General features: G+C 34.9%; 2 protein-coding genes across 2 annotated transcripts; both read left to right on the forward strand.

The window, feature by feature from the left end:
- Positions 1 to 1038: 1038 nt before the first annotated feature.
- Positions 1039 to 12916, forward strand: LOC132630913 (protein TIC 56, chloroplastic). Its single transcript, XM_060346495.1, has 6 exons — positions 1039 to 1688; positions 5765 to 5975; positions 7004 to 7201; positions 7499 to 7781; positions 11952 to 12114; positions 12449 to 12916. Exons 1-6 carry the CDS (start codon positions 1212 to 1214, stop codon positions 12650 to 12652), a joined length of 1536 nt encoding a protein of 511 aa, XP_060202478.1. The 5' UTR covers positions 1039 to 1211; the 3' UTR covers positions 12653 to 12916.
- A 7060-nt stretch (positions 12917 to 19976) lies between these two features.
- Positions 19977 to 21289, forward strand: LOC132633831 (uncharacterized). Its single transcript, XM_060350270.1, has 2 exons — positions 19977 to 20542; positions 20894 to 21289. Exons 1-2 carry the CDS (start codon positions 20071 to 20073, stop codon positions 20953 to 20955), a joined length of 534 nt encoding a protein of 177 aa, XP_060206253.1. The 5' UTR covers positions 19977 to 20070; the 3' UTR covers positions 20956 to 21289.
- Positions 21290 to 22664: the final 1375 nt, after the last annotated feature.

Consider the following 22664-nt stretch of genomic DNA (forward strand, 5'->3'; position numbering starts at 1 on the left):
TTGGTATAATGTTATTTTTGTGCACTGTGTTAGTGAAATAACAGAAAGTTACTTTAATGAATGTTTATTGTTGCACAAATGTAACTTAATAATTAAAATTCAACATTCTTATTTTTATCATTATCTTTCTTCTTGTGAATGACTTTAATTAAATAATTAAATACGGAAAAACTAATTTCAAGACATTAAGTTGTCTTTTCCACTGTGTCTTGTTTTGCTATTTAAATTAATATAATTAAAAGGCTTGTGTAAACAAACTAAAAAATTAACATTATTTTTGTCAAGCTTAGGCAAAGAGAGATTAGTAAGTGGAGTAATAAGTTATGGCTGGAGGGGTACGAGGGTGAATTGAAGAAAGTGGGTGAAGAGAGAGGAAAAAGTTAAAATGGAGTGGGACCCATAAATGTGCACTTGTCCATTAATAGAGACCCTCACACAAGTATGGCATGGCATATCTCACACACCATAAAGTTTTTCGAGATGGAGGGAGTACTCAAAAAAAAAAAAAAAAAGGTAATTTGGGGTCTTAATTAGGTATCACTTAAAAGGACCCGTTTGTCACTTTTTTCTTTATTTAAAAATCAGTTTTTGACCATAAAAATTTCAAATATAACTTCATTTGAAATCTGAAAAACACTTTAAAATCCTATTTTCACTTTTTTCACTTTCAGTACATTCAAACAACCAAATATTCTTTTGCAAAAAGTATGAGGATGATTTCAATAATATACAATCAAGCAAAAAATATTACATCCACGTTGCCATATTTTTAATTTACATCCGCATAACCAACTTTTATTTTTTACAACAGTGTTTATACACACGATATACACTTACTATAGACAATATATAAACCTGTATAAAAGTATATAATAATATATAAAATTAGCCATTTTGGATAATATTAGGAATGCGAATCATTTCGAGTAAAGATTTTCTCTACATAGACATAAAGTGTTATTTTCTCAAAATTATAACCAAATACAAAATATATTTGGTTTTCGTACCAAACGCCTGACAAAATATTGCTGCCCACTTTCCAGAGGCAATATATATTATATTGCCGTCCGCATTTCCCTTCCCTTGTCTCCCTCATCTTTTCAGTCACTCACAGTCAAACAACTCCTTTTTCCTCCATATCCTTAAACCCCCATAAACCTTAAACTTACAAATTTTTAAACGAAAAAAAAAGCTCCATCTTTTTTTCATTCATGGGGTCAATCAATTTCAACCCCTTCAACAACAACAACTGGTTCAACAAACCTTCAACACCATTCCAACCCATCAATCTCTTATCCCATTTTAATTCCCTTAAACCCCAACAAAACCCTTTACCTTTTGCATCCATTTCAAACCCATTTTCAAGAAAACCCAAAAAATCAGGTCAAGAAAAACCGGGTCATTATCGCAAAATGCTGGACCAGTATTACTGGGAATGTGAGACCCGACCCGATTTTCGATATGCCCCAGAAGTCGAACGGGTGTTGAATGATGACCCGGTTTTCGAGAAGAAGGAAAACCCGAGTGAAGAAGAGATTGAGGAAAATGAGAAGTGGTTGGAAGAGTTTAGGGAAAGCCCTGTTGTTCAGTTCTTGGCTCAAGCTGAAGAGATTGCTGATAAGATTAATGAGATTGAACTTAAAGAGAATTCGACTCCTTATCGAAGGGAAGATAAGAAATTTTGGCAGGTATTCAAGTTATGTTGGGATTAGTCATGTTGCGATTAGTTATGCTTGCATTATTTCTTATCGACTGTTGGTTTGTTGTATTAAAAAATAACATGTATTGCATAATTTCTGAATAAGGGTGTATAAGTGTAAGAATAGCACTGGGATTAATAATGCTGGGATTAGTTGTGCTGGAATTAGTTATGCTTGCGTTATTTCTTATCGACTATTTGGTTTGTTGTATTAAAATTAACATGCATTGTATAATTTCTAAATAGTGCTGAATAGGGTGTATAAGTATAAGAATTGCACTTTATCAAAAAAAAAAAAAAAAAAAAAAAAAAAGAAGAAGAAGAAAGAATAGTACTGGTATTATTAGTGCCATGGTTTACTATATATAAGAATAGTACCGAACAAGGTGTATAAGTAATACTAGTATTAGTTGTACTAGACTTAATTGCAAGCAAACATTGTGGTTAAGTTTTTTACCAGGATTGTTCTACCTGACTACCTAATCCACCCTACAAAACGACCTCTTGCTGTTTATGTTTATTTGTAGCTCAATGAGGTAGAAGTAGAAGAGAAGCAAGCTTTTGATATTTGCTAGTAGTCTTTTTTAGGCCGTTTAGAGTATTGTATGTTAGTGAAAAATGTCCAGAATTTGTAGTGTATGTTAGTGAAAAATGCCCAGAATTTGTAATGTATGTTAGTGAAAAATGTCCAGAAAATAGTGGTTAACTGAGTTTAGGAAGAGCCCGGTGGTTCATTTCTTGGCCCAAGCTGAAGAGATTGCTGATAAGACTAATGAGATTGAGCTTAAAGAGAATTCGCCTCCTTATTGAAGGGAATATAAGAAATTGTGGCAGGTATTCAAAAAAAATAAAAAAAATAAAAAAATCTACCACTCATTATTTATTGCTTATGTTTATTTGTAGCTCAGTTACTATCTGCTGCTTACTGTTAAGGATGCTTTGTCATGCTTTCTATAATGTTTTGCCTTGGTTTCTTGACTTTTTTTTTTTTTTCAAACTTATTATTCGAACTGCTTTGAACTGTTTTTTCTACCGGAAATAGCCTCTCTACCTCCATGGTAGAGGTAAGGTCTGCGTACACTCTGTCCTCCCCAGACCCCGCTATTTGGTGTTACACTGGGTATGTTGTTGTTGTCGATGATGGTATTTATTTGTAGCTCAATGAGGTTAGTGTTTGCTAGGAGTCTCTGTTAGCCTATTTAGAGTTTTGTATGTTAGTGAACAATGTCCAGAATTTGTAGTGCTAGAGCATTGTCTTATTCTTCAATTTTATTACTACCGTTGTATCTTTTACTTTGGTTATCTCTAGAAGTCTTACTGTTGGTACTTTCCTTACTTTAATTTTAACTGATTGGTTCGAAGACAAGTTATACTAGGATTAGTAATGCTTATCAGTGTTTTAAAAGGCGTTTTCGGGGCGACCACTGGGCTAGTGTACCAAAAACACACCGAGGCGTACAGGCGGGGCGTATGCCCCAACCTTCCGGTCGTTCACCTAGGCATAAGCCCCGAGAACTTTTCGAAATTTGAGCCAATATTGCTTAATAAATCTTTTTTAAGAAGTTAAATACTTAAATATCCAATAATTAACGCATAGTAAATTTTCAAACTAAAAATTTCAAAAGTTTTCTCTAATTGTTTATCTTAATTTCATAATCTTGTCCTCCCATTCTTACTAATCTTCCTTGTTTGCATTTTCCTTCTTTATGCTTTATTTTTCTTCAAGATCTTTTTAGCACTCTTCAATTTTATCTTTTCAAGGTAGTTTTTAGTTTGAGAATTTCTTTTGTTATTGCTCTAGTTTAGATAATGTTTTGAAGACTCCATTCTGGCTATTTGTATTATAATGAGTATTAATTTGTATCTAGTTTTAGGTTTTAAAACAATAACTGTCATTTTTATCTTTGAATTATTAGGACATAGTATTAGTTTTACAACTCTAATTATGTGTCATCATAGTAATGTTATTGTGTAATGCATCGTTACGTCATTCACCTTTTCAAGAATTTTTTAAATTGTTCATGCACATGTTAGCATGTTAATAATAGATATATATTCATTTTCTACTAATTTTATTATTATTTTGATTTTATATAATTTTAATTTATTTTTTTCCTTATATGTTTATTTTATTATTTTATAAAATACTAAAAATTAAATACCTATGGGGCTTGTGCCCCGTGCCTCGGGGCTTACGCCTGGGCGAGGCATATGTAAACCGCCTCGCCTTACGCCCGCGCCTTTTAAAACACTGATGCTTATCAATCATTTGGTTTGTTGTATTAAAAGTAACATGCGCTCAATAATTTCTAAATAGTACAGAATAAGTGTATAAGTATAAGTATAGTGCTGGTATTATGAATGCCATGGTTTTCTATGTATAAGAATATTACGGAATAGGGTGTATAAGTAATACTGGTATTAGTTATACTAGACTTAAATTTGCAACCATACATTGTACTAAAATTTTGTACCAGCATTATTCTACCCAATCCAACCTACCAAACGACCCCTTGTTGTTTATGTTTATTTGTAGCTCAATGAGGTCGAAGTAGAAGAGAAGCAAGCTTTTGATATTTGCTAGTATAGTCTTTTTTAGTCTGTTTAGAGTTTTGTATGTTTGTGAAAAGTGTCCAGAATTTGTAGTGTTACAGAATCCAATATTAAGTAGGCGTTTGGCCATAGAATCAAATATTTGGAATTTATGGAGTTTGAGTTGAAGAGAGAGTTGTGTTTGGTTTTACTTTTTGCAAAGAATATTTGGAATAGTGTTCATGCTTGAATGTACTTACATACAACTTCAAAAGTGAAAAGTGAGTTGGAAAACAAGTTATAAGTGTTTTAACCTACTTTCCAAATTTGAAATACAACTTCAAGTTGGATTTGGAATTTTTATGGCCAAACACTGATTTTCAAATCAAGTGAAAAATTTTCCGGAAAAAGTGAACATTCGAAGTATTAGAATTAGCTAAGGATTGAGACTCCATGTAGCTTAGGATTGTTAATTGTGGAACTTGTTTATCATCAGTAATGGAAGAAAATAGTGAAGTAGGTATTCAAAATATCTATTCCTTATCTTATCGAAGTGAAGATAAGAAATTGTGGCAAGTATTCAAAATATCTATACCTTATTGTTTGTGTTTATTAGTAGCTCAATGATGTCCAAGTAGAGGAGAAGAGAGCTTTTGATGTTTGCTAGGAGACAATTTTTAGCCTGTTTAGAGTTTGTATGCTAGGGAAAAATGTCCAGAATTTGTAGTGTGATAGAATCCAATATTAAAGTATTGGTATTGGAAAAGGTGCAAATACAAAAATAGATATTGAGAATTCATTAGTCATATAGTGAACTTGACTTAGCTTAGGATTGAGAACCCATGTAGCTTAGGATTGTTAGTTGTGGAACTTGTTTATCATTAGTAATGGAAGAAAATAGTAGAATCCATCAATGGTTAGTAATAATTTTTCATACAACTTTTATGAATTTCAAAATTTTATATTCATTTAACAATTCCAAGTTTGAAGTCTGATGTGATGTTTTGTATCTCAAATAAATTTAAGCAACTATTTTGATATTTATTTTAGTAATACTAATATGATACAAATGCCAATTAACATCTTGAATATCATTTCAAGTCAGATAGTGTTACATGAAATAGGAGATGCTATAATTTCATGTTTGGCTATTTGTGATATAGTTTACTAGTGACAGTCTTTTATTGGTCGCTGAAGGTAACTTATGCAACAGTTTAAGTTTTGCTATGAAAAGTTAAACAACAACAACAACAACAACATACCCAATGTGATCCCACAAGTGGGGTCTGGGAGGGTGGGGTGTACGCTACCCCTACCTTGTGTAAGGTAGAGATGCTGTTTATGATAGACCCTCGGCTCAAGAAGATCCTATTTAATGAATCATAAATGTGTACAAATGTAAGTTCCAGCCACAGTTGTTTTTGAAGATGATCATGGGTGTGATTGTTGCGTATACCCGGAATTGGTAACCGTCTATGTTATTCTATTTCAAGAATTTCCCAACTGAGAGAAGTTTTCTTCGATAATGTGAAGGGAGTGCCAAATGTCATTGGATTGGATGGGAGGCCAATGCCCAGAAAAGCCATAAAGACAAAGAAGGAGTCAAATGACAAGTTTTGGGATTTTGCAAGGCAGTTCTTTTTTGGGCTTTGGGGATTTCGTCAACGACCATACCCACCTGGAAGGCCCATTGATGCTGCACAGGCTATTGGGTACAAAAAACTTGAAAAGCGATATTATGATTGTAAGTTTGCTTTCATTTATTGTTCAGTTAATATGCTCGAGATTCTGTTATTCTTTCAGTTACTACCAAAATATTATGCTTACTTCTCCTGTACAGCTTGAACTGCTGAGGATTTCCATAAATTATGAATTATGGGACAATCAGTAAGAGTGCCTAGGTTGTTGGAGATTTTTATCTTGAATTAGCTGCTGGTAGTGCTTTTCTTGTGGATTTGTGTAGTCATCTTGATGACCATTTTGCTTCTTTTCATGCTTGCAAATTTGAGTAGTGTATAATGTATATTGCTGTTAGCCTTTTGATTTCTTTGGACAATAGGCATCTGAAGAAACAATGTTATTTTGGATTTCATTAGCAACTAAAGACCAAAAAAAAAAAAAAAAAAAAAAAAGAGAGAGAAGAAGAAGAAGGAGTTCACTTGTTATGTTATCAAGCATTCTTGTTGGTGAAGGGAATCTAATGCATAGCAATGTGATGTCAGAGATCTTCCATAGCTGAGAGGCGATGGAGCAGAAGTGCTAAATCCCCTCTGGGAGAAGATCTTGGAGTGATGAAAACACACATTCTTTCATTTGTTCTGAGTGTATGAAACAGTTGCAAAGAAAATGATACAAATTCCTACTGGCTGGCAAAGAGAAACTAAAACGTAAGAGTTGATGACATGCACCTAGTGCATAATCGCTACGATAGCATCATCATTTCCCTTGCAACATATCATTGAAAAGATTTACAGCTTATCTGTTATTTTGTCAACTGTTTGCTATTAGTTTCAACTAGAGTGTTTGCTATTAGCTTATCATGATTAGCGTGTCTTTTAGTTCAGAGTGATCTGGTGCTATGTTGTTAGTTATGCTCTTAACTATTTGCCATTACTTTATCATGATTTACAAATTACAATAATGTTTCATTTGGAGCTAAATAGCTTGCACTTTGGTGATCTGGTGCTATGTCGGATCTGTTGGCTTTGTTGTTCATCCTTATTCTTCAACTGCTGACTGTTGTTATAATGCTTTATTATGCTTGAATTCCAGTTATTATGAGGAGCGGTGGGTTTTTCTACAAGGATCGATTAGGTCGTTCGAGGGGACCGATGGAATTAATACAGCTTAAGACTGCTTGGGGTGCTGGAATCATTGATAAGCACACCTTCATTTGGGGAGAGGATATGGATGAATGGGCCCCCATCGGAATGGTTTATGGCATGGAAAAAGCAATTGCTACTTGGGAAGGTTGGTTTTTGCAACAATTACTCTGCTGGAGTTAGTTTTTCAACAATAAATAATCAGAAATAGAGGTTTTTGTAGAATCCCTGGCATTCTGAAGCATATTTCATGTCAATTTAGTCTGTAAATCATATATTACTCCTCGCAAGCATTTTAAAGTTATTATGTCTCTGTCTTCAGATGTTTATGTAACATGCTACGTTACCTTTGTGCTTATTCTGTAGTAGTAGAATTTGGTTTTGTTTTCTCTCAGTCCATGTTGCCATACGATTGATCCCTTGCATTTATTTGGCTGAAGTGCAGTTAGACTAGGTGCTGCTGCTACTGCTTTCCTTCACAAACTACAGAAAGGTATACCTCCTTGGGTTCCTCTTAAAGGACATGAGCCGAAGACATATAAGCAGATGCAAGAAGAAGCTTATGAGAGTAAAAGACGTGATTTGGCTGTGCTAGAAGCAAATGATGGGGTCTGGCCTGGTGTAAGGACTCCGAGTCATACCCTGTTTCTTTGGGCTAGTGGCTCAGAACTGACATCAATTTTGGAGGCTGACCACATGCCAAACAAATACATACCAAAAGATCTCAGGTATGTAGAATCATTTCATTTTGCAACATTTTTCTTTCAACTGTTGATGTCAGAAACTTTTAACCCATCTCCATTTGTCAATACTAGCAAATGCCACGCTTCTTTGCGGTATACTGTAGGATATGCATTCTTACAAATTATAACTAAAGAATTTTGAGAATGTTTACTTTATGGGAAGAGTGGTATATAATTCTGTTAGTTAACCAAAGACAATTAAAAAAAAAAAAAAAAAAAACGAAGGAAAGACCGCTGAACCTCACACGAAATTGTGATTATTGAAGCAGGGGGCAGGTGAGATTGTTTTTTTTGACAATGGTAACATTCTATATATTAACAGGTGTACTATATCAAAATGTATAATCCCCCAAGTTAGACAATTACAAAGTATGTAAGACTTTCTTCTTATGTTGCTTCTTACATATTGTCTAAAACATCAAAAATATCTTCTGTTTGTACTAAGCATTCCTGTTTACACCAAAAATAGAAAAGAGCTGGGCAATTCATCTTCAACTTCTGAATGTTGCACTGTTTTCCCTCAAAACACCTCTGGTTTCTCTCTATCCATATAGTCCTCCAAATACATGCTGGAACAGCCCTCCATCTCTCCTTCTGATTGGATAAATATCCTTCTCTCCTCCAACTGTCAAGAAACCCCTTTGTGTTTCCTGGCATCACCCACTTGATTCTCCTCAAGTTAATGAACATCCTCCAGATCTGTTATGTCCATTTACAGTGTAAAAAGAGATAGTTAGTTGTCTCTGCCTGTTCCCCACAAAAATAACATCTGGAACACAAATTGAATCCCCTGCTTTTCAAATTTCCCTTTGTCAAAACTGCTTCATTTGCCACCAGCCAAAAGAAACAGACTAATTTCAAAGGAACCTGCACTTCCCAGATCATTTTCCATGGCCAGCAACCCACTTGATTATTTACTCTGATCGGAATCTTGTAAGCCTCTGTCACTTCGAAAATTCCTTGAGAGTTTCCTTGCCAAACCAAAGTGCTGCATTTCCATTAATCACCTTAAACAGATTCAGAGTATGATAAAATTCTGTTATCCTTTCCACTCGCAATCATTAAATAGTCTTCTAAAGGTCAGATTCCAACCTTGCTCAGACCAAACTTCAGCCACTGTTGCTTCCTGTTGTTGACATAAAATGTATATATCTGGAAATAATTGCTGTAATACCCCTTGACCAATTCAGTTGTCTTTCCAGGAAGAAATCTTCATACCATTCCCCACTTTAAGTTTTGTTTTGTTCCTCCTCTTTGGCCATAGATTCCTGATTGATCTCCAAACACTGCAACCATATGGAGTGAGAACTGGTTTTGTAGTCCAATTACCCTCTTCCCCATATTTATTTCTAATAGCTCTCTTCCACAGAGGTTCTTTTCCTGAAGCATATCTCCACAACCATTTCATCATTAGACTCTGATTGTGGGCCTTCAACTTCTTAATACCATTCCTCCTTTTTTGCTTCTTATCATGGTATCCAGTTTGACTAAATGAAACTTGTGTTCATCATTGTTTCCCTGCCAGAAAAAATTGTTTCTCAGGGTGTCTAATCTCTTTATCACACGAACAGGACCTGGGAATAATGACATCATACATGTAGGTAAAGCATCTAACACACTAGTAATGAGAGTCACCCTCCCTCCCATAGATAAATATTGCATCTTCCAGTTTGTCCACTTGTTTTCACATTTCTCTATCACACAACTCCATATTCCTTTAGATTTGCTTTTTGGCCTCAGAGGCCTACCCAGATACACTGGGTAGTTCTCCCACTTTCCCTCCCAGAATGTTAGTTAACATCTAAATTTCCACCACTGTGTCGACTGGATAAATGGAACTCTTCCCCAATTGATATGCAGCCCAGAGACTGTCTCAAAAATGATGAATATAACCCTCAGTACCCTCAACTGAGTTGCTCCACATCAGCATCACAAAAAATCAAAGTATCATCTGCATATTGTAGGTGAGAGATTTCCATGTTGTTTCCAGCCCTGTAGTTTACCTGAAAGCCTCTGATCCTGCCCTTACTTCCATCAATGTGGAGCATATCATTCATTCCCTCCATTGCTAATATGAATAGAAAAGGTGACAGTGGATCCCCCTAAACCCCTTTTAGAGGAAAAGAACCCATCAGGATTCACTTCACTGTGCTGATGCAGTATCTGATCCATCTGATGCCAAATCCCATCTTTTGTAGAATTCCCAATAAGTAACCCCAATTTAAGTGATCATATGCTTTCTGGTTATCCAGTTCACATAGACTTCCAGGGACTTTACTTCTTTGTGTAGCCTCCACACACTCATTTGCTATGAGTATAGCATCCATGATGTGCCTTCCCCTCATAAAGGCCATTTGTTGCTCATCAACAAGTCTATGGATCACCTTCTTCAACCTCTCTGCCAACAACTTGGCTATGATTTTGCATGCACTACCAATCACGCTGATAGGTCTAAAATCATTAAGTTCTATGGCTTCCACCTTCTCTGGTATAAGTGGCATTAAAGCTTTTCTTAAACACTTATTGACTATGAAAATTTTGAATTGCCGCAATCACATCTGTACCAATGATATCCCACCCTTTGATAAAGAAAGCCATAGTATAACCATTTGGCTATGGTGCTTTGTCACCTGCACAAGCCTTCACAGTTTCCATAATCTCTTGAGGTTCAAAGTGTCTCATCAGATTATGGTTCGATTCTTCAGTAATTAGTGGACATCCCCTCATATTGAAGCGAGGTCTCCAATTCTGTGTTTCAGTATACAGCTTCTCATAATAATTTACAGTCTCCTTCTGAATATCCTCTGCCCTTGTAAGATTTTCTCCATCTACAACAAGCTTGTCAATGTTATTCATTCTTTTGTGAGCATTTGCAGCTCTATGAACGAATTTGGTATTACTATCGTTTTAGCCATAAAGCCCTGATCTCTGCCTTCAGGCTGCCTCTTCATGTTTTACTTTGTTTTCAAACTCCATCATCAGAGATATCCTTTCTGCAATCTCCATCTCAGATAATAACCTATGCTTCTGGATCCTATCCAAACCCTCAATTTGCTGTAGTACTTTCTGTTTCTGTATGCCCAAACTTCCTTGAGAAGATCTGCTCCATTTCTTCAATTTCTCCTTCGAAGCTTTGAGTTTATAGGCCAGAATATAATCAGGTCTTCCTATACATCTGAATGATTCCCACCATTCTTTGAGTCTATCATTAAAATCCTCAGCTTCAAACCACCAATTCTCATACTTGAAATAAGATTTTGAAGTTTCTCAATTTCCCAGAATGAAGTAACTATGGTGAATGGTCTGATGTCACACTATGTAGAATGGATTGCTTGATATTTCTGAAGCTTACATCCCAATCTTCAGATGCTAAAAGTCTATCAAGTCTGGCTTCACTCCTCTCTCCACATGTATTTCCCTCCTATCAGAGTCAAATCTACTAACCCCATATCTTCAATGAACTCGGAGAAACCTGTCATTGACTTTGTTTTTCTGGTACCCTTCTTCTTTTCAGGTGGGAATCTTGTAGCATTAAAATCCCCACAAAGTACCCAAGGCCCACTGAGCAGACCTTTGGCTGCTCCTATTTCCCCCCAAATCTCCTCCCTTTCATTGCAATCATTAGGAGCACACACACTAGCCAGATGCCAAGTAAAAATTTGGATCTTTCCAGTGAGTATGCAAGTAATATAGCAAGTTCCCGAGCTACTGATTTCTCCCTCCCAATCCCTCTCAGGCATTTCAGATATGGGTGTAGATTTATGTTTGTGGTCCACAATGGCATCACATTTTCATTTCATGGAAAATATTGCACAGGATTGCACCATATTTCCACACTTAGTCTCACACAACAGTTTAGATTCCTTTAACAAAATGCTCGCTCTGGGTCAATGCATGTGTTACCAACAAGTTGGTCAAAATCATTCAATCATGCATTCACCACTTTGTCATTGTCATATATGTATATCATAAACACTATCAATTTCTACATATCACTTCTTTAATTTAAGATTCTCTTTAGTAAAAGGTGAAAAAATAGTTGCATTGGAAAAAAGAAGATTCTCAGTTGCATCAACTTCTAGAATCTTTTTACAAAAGTTTCAAACGGGGTTGATTCACAATCCGATAACTGAGCTGGTCATTTACATGAAACAGGAAAGAATTAGAGAAGGTTATTCCTGGATTGAGGCCATGGGAGGTTTTAAGTGTTGAACAAGCCATGGATCAAATAACATATGGTGGTGAATGGTACCGTGAGCCTCTTGGTTCATACACAACTGGCCCTCCATATATTGCTGACTGGAACAAGGATGTCATGGTACGTGCTCATCCCAACTAAGAACAAAGCTTCCTTTTTCGTATGTTGGTTGTTGAATTTGACTTTTCATGATCTTCTGGTGTGTGTTTCTACAAGTTAGTGCCGGTGAATTACTACTCTTTGGTGCTTTATGTCATATGTGGATTGTTATGATTATGATCTCCTAGTTTTAGATTAGAACTAGGCAGTTTTGATGTACCTCTAGGAAAAGCTTCATCTCTATTTCACACAGGTTATTTTATGGCGCAAGCTCTATATTCAGGATTCTTCATGCTAATGTCGTTTAAAAAAAGAAAAAATTCACATACTAACAGTTTCTGCCTTTGACATGCAGAGATTGTTTGAGATATACCACGATCTCAGCGTCCAGGTCTACAACAAGCTGGATAGGACAGTTCCCGGTTTTGGAACAGTAATGAAGCAAGTTCAAATTGATTCAGCTGCCAGAGAAACCAAAAGGGCAAAGAAGAGGGCTGCACAGAAGAGGGCCGAGGAGGAAATTGCAATTTTTGGTCGAGTTCAAAGTAAAGATGAGTAATATTGCTGGTTCATGTCGAAAGATTTTTTTCCCTCTTTTCTGTAAATCACAATTCAGATTTCTCTGTATATTTGATGCCTTGATGGTAAGGATTTGATGCTGGAGGATGCAATTTAAGACCTGGTAGAATTCACATTTAACATATTTTTGCTGTGTTATGAGAGCTTTTTTTTTTTTTGTAGCTTGACGATGAGTTAGTAACTTTTCCAGTATGAGCACTTGACGCATATTGGTTGCAGATAGCAACACTAGCTTTTCCTTCAACTTGAGTTCAGTTTCTTTTGATGGCTCGGAGGGTGTTTGCATTGAATTATTTAAGTGCTTATTGGCTTTTAAGTTTTTTTTTCTATTTTTTGTGATGTTTGAAAAAGATAAAAATGCTTTTAATCACTTGCTTTTAGGGCAAAAAAGTACAAAAATAAGCCATAAGCCAAAAGTTGGATATTTCCAATTTATGACTTTTAGCTTATAAGCTACTTTTAAAAAGCTAATTCATTAGCCCAACAATCTAACTTTTTGCCCCATATATCCCTTGGCCGATCTAGTTTCTTTCTCCCATATGTACGTATCTTCTTCACACTCCCTCCAAGGTATTTTCAACTTTCTCAAATTTATCTTCCTAGGAAAAATGGCAATTTCTATAGGTGCTGTCGGAGCCAGAGCTTTGGCTTCGTCGGCGAATTGCTATTGCCCATATCTTCTTTGACTGTTGGTTGTTTGTTTCACCAAATTATCTGCTTCTGATTCTTCCTCTGCTTTGTCTTTGAAGACTGTCTTGTCTGTGGGTAAAAGGGGCTCTCATTCCTTGTGGTTGAATTCATTCGCATCCCTATGATATTGTCCAACTAAAAATACTGTAGAGAAGACAGACAATTTGACCCAAAGATATAAAAATTAGTACAAGCTAGATTCGGAAAATGAATAGAATAATAAACAGAAATTCGAAGCAAATTTCCGACAGAGCTTCGCTGTGCTCGAATTGGGAACTATAGGTTGAAATCCAAGAAAGGGTCTCCATTTCTTTTATCCAAAACCCGAAAAGTTTTTTTTGTTTTTTGGTTAAAGTTCTTTAGTTTGTTTTCAACTCTTTAGAGTGTAATTTTGAGTATTAAGATAGATTGAGCAACCTATGTCTAGCTATATAAAAATATATATTATTTATATACGTAATTTGAGTTGATATCGTGTGTTTATACATTATATATACAAAGTATATGTAATGATTACATATAGATATACAGAACAAATACATTATTTATACACTAATGATATAGTAGGCTACATGGACTGCAAACTAGATGCGTGAGCTGTATAGATATACATAACAAATACATTATCTATATACCGATGATACAGTGGGCTACATCGGATGCAAACTAGATGCATGGGCCGTATATATGAGTTATTTCCCCTAATGATAATTGTTCACAGGTTCCATCAAATTCTAATAAGAATAAGTGGAGGATGTATTCGAGCATCTACTAGAGATATTGTATACTCTATGCATGTAAAGATAAGAGATAAACAGCTAAAAATAGGAGTAGAGTGCAGTGGATAAACCAATGTAACACATTATTCACCGTGTCACTAGTCATTGAAGATGTCTCGGTGTTAAAAGAGTAAGCAAACTGAGGTAAAACGTCTAGAAAAGTTGGGGTAAGTTTACAAGTGGAAGGGGTGGTCATGAGTTTTTGGCTTCGCTTAAGAGAAAATTTAAAAGATAGCCATCGCTTTAAAAAATTTGTTAGGCAAAGCTTTTGTTGCCCATCGGTCATAAGCTGTGAACATAAATTAGCTTTGCCTTTAAGGTAGGAGTTCAGGATATTTCAAGATAGTGAACCTGCTCTGTTGACAGCAAGTTCTGCCTTATTGGCAAAAATTAGAACTTATGCCTGATGGGCAACAGAGACAACATTTGTTGTCCATCGGGCATAAGTTGTGGACTGACTTTGCCTATAAGGCTGAAGTTCAAGATATTCAAGACAGTGAACCTGTTCAATTGACCACAGGTTCTGCCATATAGGCAAAAGCTAGACTTATGCCCTATGGGCAACAAAGGCAAAACTTTTGTTGCCCATCGGGCATAAGTTGTAGACTGATTTTGCCTACAAGACAGAAGTTTAAGATATTTTAAGACAGTGAACCTGTTCAATTGACCACAAGTTCTGCCTTATAGGCAAAAACTAGAACTTTTGCCTGATGGACAACATAAGTTTTTCCCAGTGAATTTTTTTCAAATTAAGGTCATGTTTTAAAAATTGTGTTAAGTAAGACAAAAATTCAAGATAGGACACTTTTGGGAGCATCCGCACGCGTATTTCCTGAAAAAGTTGGGTCTCAAGTTTCTAATACAGAGGCTCACTCCCCTTTTCTTTTTGATAACAATGTTGTCTGAGTCAATTTATACAAATTCTCACTATTTCATCAAATAACTAATAGACGTGTAAATTAGCGATCAAAATGGGCTAAGTTAATAAATGAGAAGTCACTAAATTATTCACAAATTACTTGCTAAAACAATTTGGGCTAAAAAGTGGTTCATAAACGTTCGATTCTTACTAAGTTTTAGTTTCTTGTTTGTTCTTTTATAATTTTGTTAGTACCTAATACAATTATTTTTTTAATTATGGCTATATATAACATATAAGAAAAATTCTTTTTGAAAATATATTTAGAAGGTTTCTATAGGTCAATAGGAGCCAAATATCAAGCTAATTTGAGCTACATATCAGCCCAACTTTTAAATGGGCTGAAATGAGTGGGTAAAAATGGAGTGATATAATAAATGAGCGAGTCAATGGCAAGTGATTTAATAAATGAGCGAGGCAATGGCCCGCTCAAACTTGATTGAATTCGGCGGATTCTTTTTTTAATAGCTAATTTTGCCACTCCAACTAATAGGTTTTTATCTCACAAGAAATGACGCCTAGTGCCCCACAAAGAGCCCGGTCTTGAATTTTTCCTTTTTAATATCTTGAAAGACTGACCTCCTTTTCATTTTGATGTACAGACAAAGATGTTTTTACCTTTATATTCCTAGTGTTGCCTCAGTCAGGAGTTGAACGCAATTCAATAAGAGCTAATTTCGCTTATCAAGCAGAAATTATAGATTATATCATAAATTAGACACAATGACATAACTTATAAAGTGTTGCCCATGGGGCATAGGTTATGGTTCTAAAGTCCCTGAGCTAAGTTTTGCCTCTAAAGCATAGAGTTATAGAGTATATCATAAGTCAGACACAATGAGATAGTGTAAAGCGTTGCCCATGGGGCATAAGTTGTCTTTTTAAGTTCCTGAGCTAAGTTTTGCCTCTAAGGCAAGAGTTAATATTTCATGAGTCAAACACAATGAGGTAGTGTAAAGTGTTGCCCATAGGTCATAAAGTCTCTGAGCTAAGTTTTGCACCTAAGGCAAGAGTTATAAAGTATTTTATAAGTCATACACAACGAGATAGTGTCAACTGTTGCCCACAAAACATAAGTTGTTGTTATAAAGTCACCGAGCTAAGTTTTGCTAGTGGATGGCCAAAATATGTCACATTCACAAACAAGAGTGAATTAACTAAAACAATAGTAAATCCTTGAAGCAACTCATGACATAACCTTCGTATAATTGCAACATAAGCTAAAGAAACACAAACTCGACATTAGTTAAATAATATGAATATTGTTAATCCTCTTTTCCATTGGCGATTGTAGCTAAACACTAAGCAAATATTTTTTTTAATGATTTTTCTAACTCTTCTACTGTACAAAATTCATCATTTTCAGTATTATAAGTGCGACATCAGATTGTGTTGTAGACAATAAGAAAAACCTACGATCATTAAAATCATTTGCTACTTCACATCTCTTCCTTTTTCTAGCAAATGAATCTTCAATCTCCTCAGATATTTTTGATGAATTCGTTTATAGAACAATGAGAAGAATTTGAAGAATAAAGGAATGGAGATCTCAGTAGAGAAAAATGAAGAAGTAGCAGAATCTAGGAGTTTTAGGTTTAGCGGGTAATTTTCTTCAGCTAATTCTTATTACACTTATTCGAGGCTATTTTTGTTATACTTTGCTATTGGGTCCAAAAATTCAAGACCAGCCCCTTTTAAGGCCATTTGTGAACTTATCCCGTTATCTCACCCAAGTGCATGTATCCGGCTATAAATGTTTGGGCCTAGATTATATATATATGTAGAAAAATCAAGGGAAAATTTCACAAGAAGCGAGATTAGTGTTTTTTTTTTTTTTTTTTTTTTAGCAAAAAATAGTGACATTATTTTTCAAATGTAACAATACTTTTCTATCAAAATGTAGCGTATACACTATATGCGCTCGCATACAGTATTAAGGTATATACACTGATACATTGTGTATATACATTATATATAATATATACAAATGTATATACACTGATTATTGTGTGTGTGTACACACAGGGGCGGATGGAGCATTATAATTTGGGGTTTGAACCCCAAACTTTCGATGCGGTGTACAAATTTATATGTAAAAATTTACTAAATTTACAATAAGTAGTAGATATGAATCCATAACTTTAGAAATATAATGGTTCAATGCTAAATAATTTAAAAGGTTGAACCCAAGAGTTTAAATCCTAGATCACGCATACAAAAATTGTACCTACAATCTAGGGATACGTGTATCAATGTGAATGAACTATAAAATAAATATAGCTATGTTCTTTATTTATTTAAAAGTACCGCTATAAAATGTAATTATAAAACATAATCAGCTAAATGCCCCCAGTTACTTTAGGTCATATTTCCAAAACTCATCGAGCGTTTTCTCATTTTTGTGCTTCTGTTTGGTATTTGGATTTTAATTTCTTATAGTTTTCATTCCACTGATCTATTAACTGTTGGAGCACACGGTTAGATGTCGGGATTAAGTCCTTCTTAGATCCAATACAGCATGTTTGAATCAAGTTAAAAATAATATGCTCAACATTTTTGTGTTATAAATAGTATTTTGGCTATAGTTGGACAGGAAATTGCGATATAAGAAGGTAAAAGTTCAAAAAATGAAAATTAATTTTATTTGCATATTGAAGAATATTCTAAAATGGAAAAATGTTAACAGATGGAAGGTAATTTTGTAACAAAAGTATGAAGGCTGGACTTCTTACTGGCCTTTGGGATATTCACATGGCAGATTTGCTGCTTTTCCCTACAAAGTGCTGCACCGTCCAAGTAATATATTTTGCTTTGCAGCCATACCATAGCTCGTCTTTAACCTATACTAGCTAGATATTTCCACAATAGAGATCAATTTTTTAGTTGAAGATCTAGATGAATTAAGTAATTCAATATTTTTCTCCAATAAGTATAAATACATTTTGTGTATAAAGAGAACATGTATGATTAATTATCAATAAATGTTGTGGTGGATGGATAGGATCTCTCCACTCTTAATTAAAGTTCTCCGGTTTGAGTATTGGGTATGAAAGAAATCTTGTTAGGGAGTGCTTTCCAGTGGCGGAGCCAGGATTTTCATCTAGGAGGTTCAAAAATTCTAAAAAGTAAATACACGAAGAAATCAGGGGGTTCAACATCTACTATATATACATAATAAAATAATTTTAACTTTAAAAATACACTGTAATTTTTCGCTGAGGGGTTCGGATGAACCCCCTGGAGCTAACGTGGCTCCGCCCTTGGTGCTTTCCCGTTAAATAGATCATACACGGCGCGAATTCGGATTAGTTAGGTCTCAATACGGATATCCAACCCCAGATTAAATATAAAATAGAGAACATGAACGATTTCTTTTGTGTAATCCTTACGCATCAGATATCTACTGGCCTAATTTATTCGAATCAATGCCACGTAGGACTTAGTAAAAGGAGATCGTTTTCTATTAGATTTTTTTATTTTATTTTCAGACTCAAAAATCCATACTTCTTATTGAGGATGAAAATCCTATTCACCCCCATCACATTCTCAATAATTAGAACATCAATGATGAAGACTTTAGTGGACAAAGAAAATTATCGTATGCCCAAACACTAAAATCTACGTCCTTCTTTCAAGTCTTTTTATCTTTAATTATCTCTTTTGAGTTTTTAAGGATAAAATCCTTATTCCTACTACAAATGATGAAGCGTATACGCACCTCTAGAAGAACTACATTTTGTTCATAATTGAAGGAGGACCGTCTACTGAACACTGTGATTATATTAAAGAAAATTGTTAAAGAGAATTACAGCCAACTCTCATTTAAATAGTTCGACGCTTTTACCACACGATTTGAGATCAAATTAGTTATTACAACTTTGAATCACAACTACGAATATTTTGTGAAAAGAAGTTAAATCTCGTTGGAAATTTTACGAAAAATATTTGATCACGAAACTTGTAGAGAACTCTTGAAAGCTTGAGGCATATCAAAGACATTGTCCTTTAGGAACTTTCATCCGGAATAGTATCCCTCAGATTTCAATAAGCTCTTCTAGTATAAAACTAGGAGCTAGATATCCTTCTAGTATAAAATTAGGAGCTAGAATATATCTAACAAAGATTAAAGAAGAAATTCGCACACTATAATATGGTAGGAAGATTTTGTATTGATCTCTCACTAAAAGAAGAAGAACTTGTGTAGATTTATATGAGAACGACCATCTTATGAGATGGATGAATATTGCTCCAACGGTCACCGAAATTGATGACGATAAAATGGAGAAATAAAGACAACAAAAGGATAGTAAAAGGGTGTTACATTTGGTCGATCGGCTAAAAGTAATTACAATCGCTATTTCCCATATAAAAAATATCTAATTATTTATAAATAAATATATTTATCGGCTATTACTTTGATTGGCGGCTATTAAATTTTTCAAACTTTCATATATAAAGAAGACTACCGTCCTTCTATCTTAAATAATGTAAGGGCTTTTTTATATTTGCACGTCGACTAAAATTAATTACTGCGCTAGTTAAAGTATACGCTTATTATCTTTTAGGACGGTCTAAAAATATAATTATCCCTAAATATAAAGAGGCTCAGTGAATTTAAATTACTTCTATATCTAGCACTTATCGAAGTTTATACTTTATCATGAAAGTCTTACCTATTGGCTATTGGCTATTGGCCTTTCAGTTAAGAGAATACAGAAGCATTGTAACCTCTCCCTTTTTATATTGTAAACAGAACCGACTTTACCAGTACATAGCATGGGGTGGAGATAGAATCCAAGGAAAACTTTCACATGTATTTCCCTCATTGGGTATTGAAATACAGTGACCAAAGCCAGACAAAAGTCTTCAAAATACGTGGAAGATTACCATATAAAATAACCTATAAAAATGACACTTGTCCATCTTTATCAACCACTATTTCAAACCCTCATTTTCAGAACTTTGAAAAAAAAGAAAGTGGCTAAAATATCCTGAAAAAAGTGATAAGAAATGGAAGATGGTATTAGTGATATTGCAGACTTTGGCTTCTCCAACTCTAGAGATCAAGAAGTGGAAGAAAAAAACCAAGAAAATGTTGGAGAAATCAGTGAAGAGAGTAAAGGTGACAAAGGAAAAGAAGAAGGTGGTGGGATTGTTAACCATATAATTTCCAACTTAATGAGTCCTAGAGCAGGTGAAGATAGAAACAAAGAAAGGAATGATGTTTTTGATGTTAATAAAGATGAGGATAAGAAGGAAGATATAGTTTCTAAAGCAGGGGAGAAAAGTGGTAATGAAAGTGGAGGTGGAGGGATAATCAACAATTTGATCTCAAATATTTTTCATCCAACTGAAAGTTCTGTGGAGAACCAAGAAAACAACAGGACTGTAGAAGGACAAAAAGACGAGACGAAGAAAACTGAAGAAGAAAGTGGAAGTGTTTTGGACAATATTGTTTCCCACTTGCCAACTCCTCTTCCAGGTATGTCCAAATTTTCATCCTTTTTTTTGCCTTGATTATTGGTTTTTGGGAAACTTACTACCGTTCGGCCAAACTTATTTACTAATATGACGGAAATATACAAAATTTATACACCGGTTCTGTATATAATGTATATTATATGTATAGTAGATGTATATTATATGTATATTATACATATAAATATACAAAACCTATACGTATGGTCATATTTTGTAAACTAGGCATTTGCTTGTAATTTTCGCTAGTTTTTTTTTTTTTTTTTAGCAATTTTGTGAGGGGTCATATGATTAAGTGTTATTTTGTAGATATGGTAAAGATTGAAATGTGTGTTTTTGTTGTGTTTGTGAGCAGATGATGCAGTTCCAGCAACGGATGAGGCTTCAATACTGATTCATTCAATTGTTCATGACTAGCTAGGAGATGTAGTGTTCTCTTTGTACAAAAAAAAAAAAAAAAGGTCAATCCGGGGCAAAAATCATCCCTCGTTAGCAGGTTCTTTCTTTGTATTTAGTTTAAATAGCCAAAAACAGAACGGTGTTGAAGATCATTTACTCAAATGTTCAATTACATTTTTTTCAGAGAAGAATGTGGTGTATATACGTTGTTGCTTTGTGTAAGTTTGGAGATATGTAATCTCATTGATATTGTGGTTGTTGTGCTGCGGAAGAGATCAGAGATGGCTGCTCCTTTGTGGGTTTTATTTGTTCTATGGGTGTTATTGGTATGGAGGAAAATATTTCACGAGGATACGTTCTGTTGATCAAATTTATTGGAAATCATTTTTTTTTCGAAAAACAGGTTCTTAAAAATGATGACAATGATTCCGAGCAAATAAGGAAAATAAGTCCCACAAGTGGTCTTTCATATTAATTGTATCCTCCTCACCCTCAAATTCACTTCCGCACCTACCACTCCACCAACCAATCCACCCCTCACCCCACTCAACCACCACCTTTGAATGCACCTCATTTTCACTCCACTCCTACCTTCCACCAAACGCCACCAACCACTCCCCTCCCCAAGTAAACCCGCCTTACACCACCCATCCTTCACCACCCCACGCTTATACCACCCAACCACCAACCTCGAATACATGCCATCTTTACACCACCAACCCCATGTTATCTCCCGTGTTCAAAACCAGTATAAAAAAAAAAAAAAAAAACAGAAACTTCGAAAACAACAGAAACTGTTGGAAAAAAAAATAATAATGTAAAAACATCCGAGACCACAGAATACACTGTGTGTCCTTAAGGAATTTAACCCCCTCACTGTACTCGAGGTTGCGGATTATTTCCTCTCAGGATAAAACGGATGTACCTGTCGCAGGAGTGGCGGTACCTCAAATGCCTACGACTTCGGTGAACTCAAATACACGAAGACTCGATAGTTTATTTTTTGTGAAAGAATGCAGATGCAGTGAAAAATTCAGTAGTCGAAAATTAAGGCATTGCCTCAGTATATATAGCCTTGAACATGCCTCTTCAGATTAGGCTTGGTAAAAAATAAGAACGTTGGGAAATTTAATTTTTCCTTAAAATTTTTTTATTCCGCGAAAATTTAATTATTTATTAATTAATTTACGGCGGAAATAACAAAATAATTTCAGAAAATGAAGATTGAATTTAAATAAATTTGGTCCAAAAATATTATCAATCAATCAGATCATTTGACCAAATCCAAATCCGAAGCCGAGCGACGACGACGGCGCGAGGGGAGTCCCTCTTCTTGACCCTTTAAGAGCTAGAGGAAGTGCTTTCTAATATAAGCACATAACTTTCCCTTTCTACCACCAATGTGGTACAAGGCTTCTTTTCAACAGAACTTTTTTTTGAACTTCATTTTCCTTCCATTATCCCTTTTTTTTTCCCCTCTATTTCTCATTCACACCAACTTAGCTAGCTTCAATCATTAACTAGCTTTAACAATCCCCCACATGAATGGGGAATGGCTATATGATGGAAAAACATGCATGACAAAAAATACTGTGTGATTCGTAAGCAAGAATTAATCGCATCTGGATAAGTAGATTTCTCTTTGAACTTTCCGTAGTGAACATATGTCGGATATACTCGGTCAATCGGTAGATTTGATATCTTTGAACCGTCGAGCTTTGGTGTAT

The sequence above is a fragment of the Lycium barbarum genome, chromosome 3 (assembly GCF_019175385.1).
Source record: "Lycium barbarum isolate Lr01 chromosome 3, ASM1917538v2, whole genome shotgun sequence".
NCBI classification, from domain to species: domain Eukaryota; kingdom Viridiplantae; phylum Streptophyta; class Magnoliopsida; order Solanales; family Solanaceae; genus Lycium; species Lycium barbarum.

Excerpts from the sequence above, each read along its gene's own strand:
- LOC132630913 (XM_060346495.1), top strand. The coding sequence starts at position 1,212 with ATGGGGTCAATCAATTTCAACCCCTTCAACAACAACAACTGGTTCAAC. Across the intron at positions 1,689-5,764 it reads AAGATAAGAAATTTTGGCAG|GGAGTGCCAAATGTCATTGG; the intron begins GTATTCAAGTTA and ends GATAATGTGAAG. Across the intron at positions 5,976-7,003 it reads TGAAAAGCGATATTATGATT|TTATTATGAGGAGCGGTGGG; the intron begins GTAAGTTTGCTT and ends CTTGAATTCCAG.
- LOC132633831 (XM_060350270.1), top strand. The coding sequence starts at position 20,071 with ATGGAAGATGGTATTAGTGATATTGCAGACTTTGGCTTCTCCAACTCT. Across the intron at positions 20,543-20,893 it reads CTTGCCAACTCCTCTTCCAG|ATGATGCAGTTCCAGCAACG; the intron begins GTATGTCCAAAT and ends GTTTGTGAGCAG.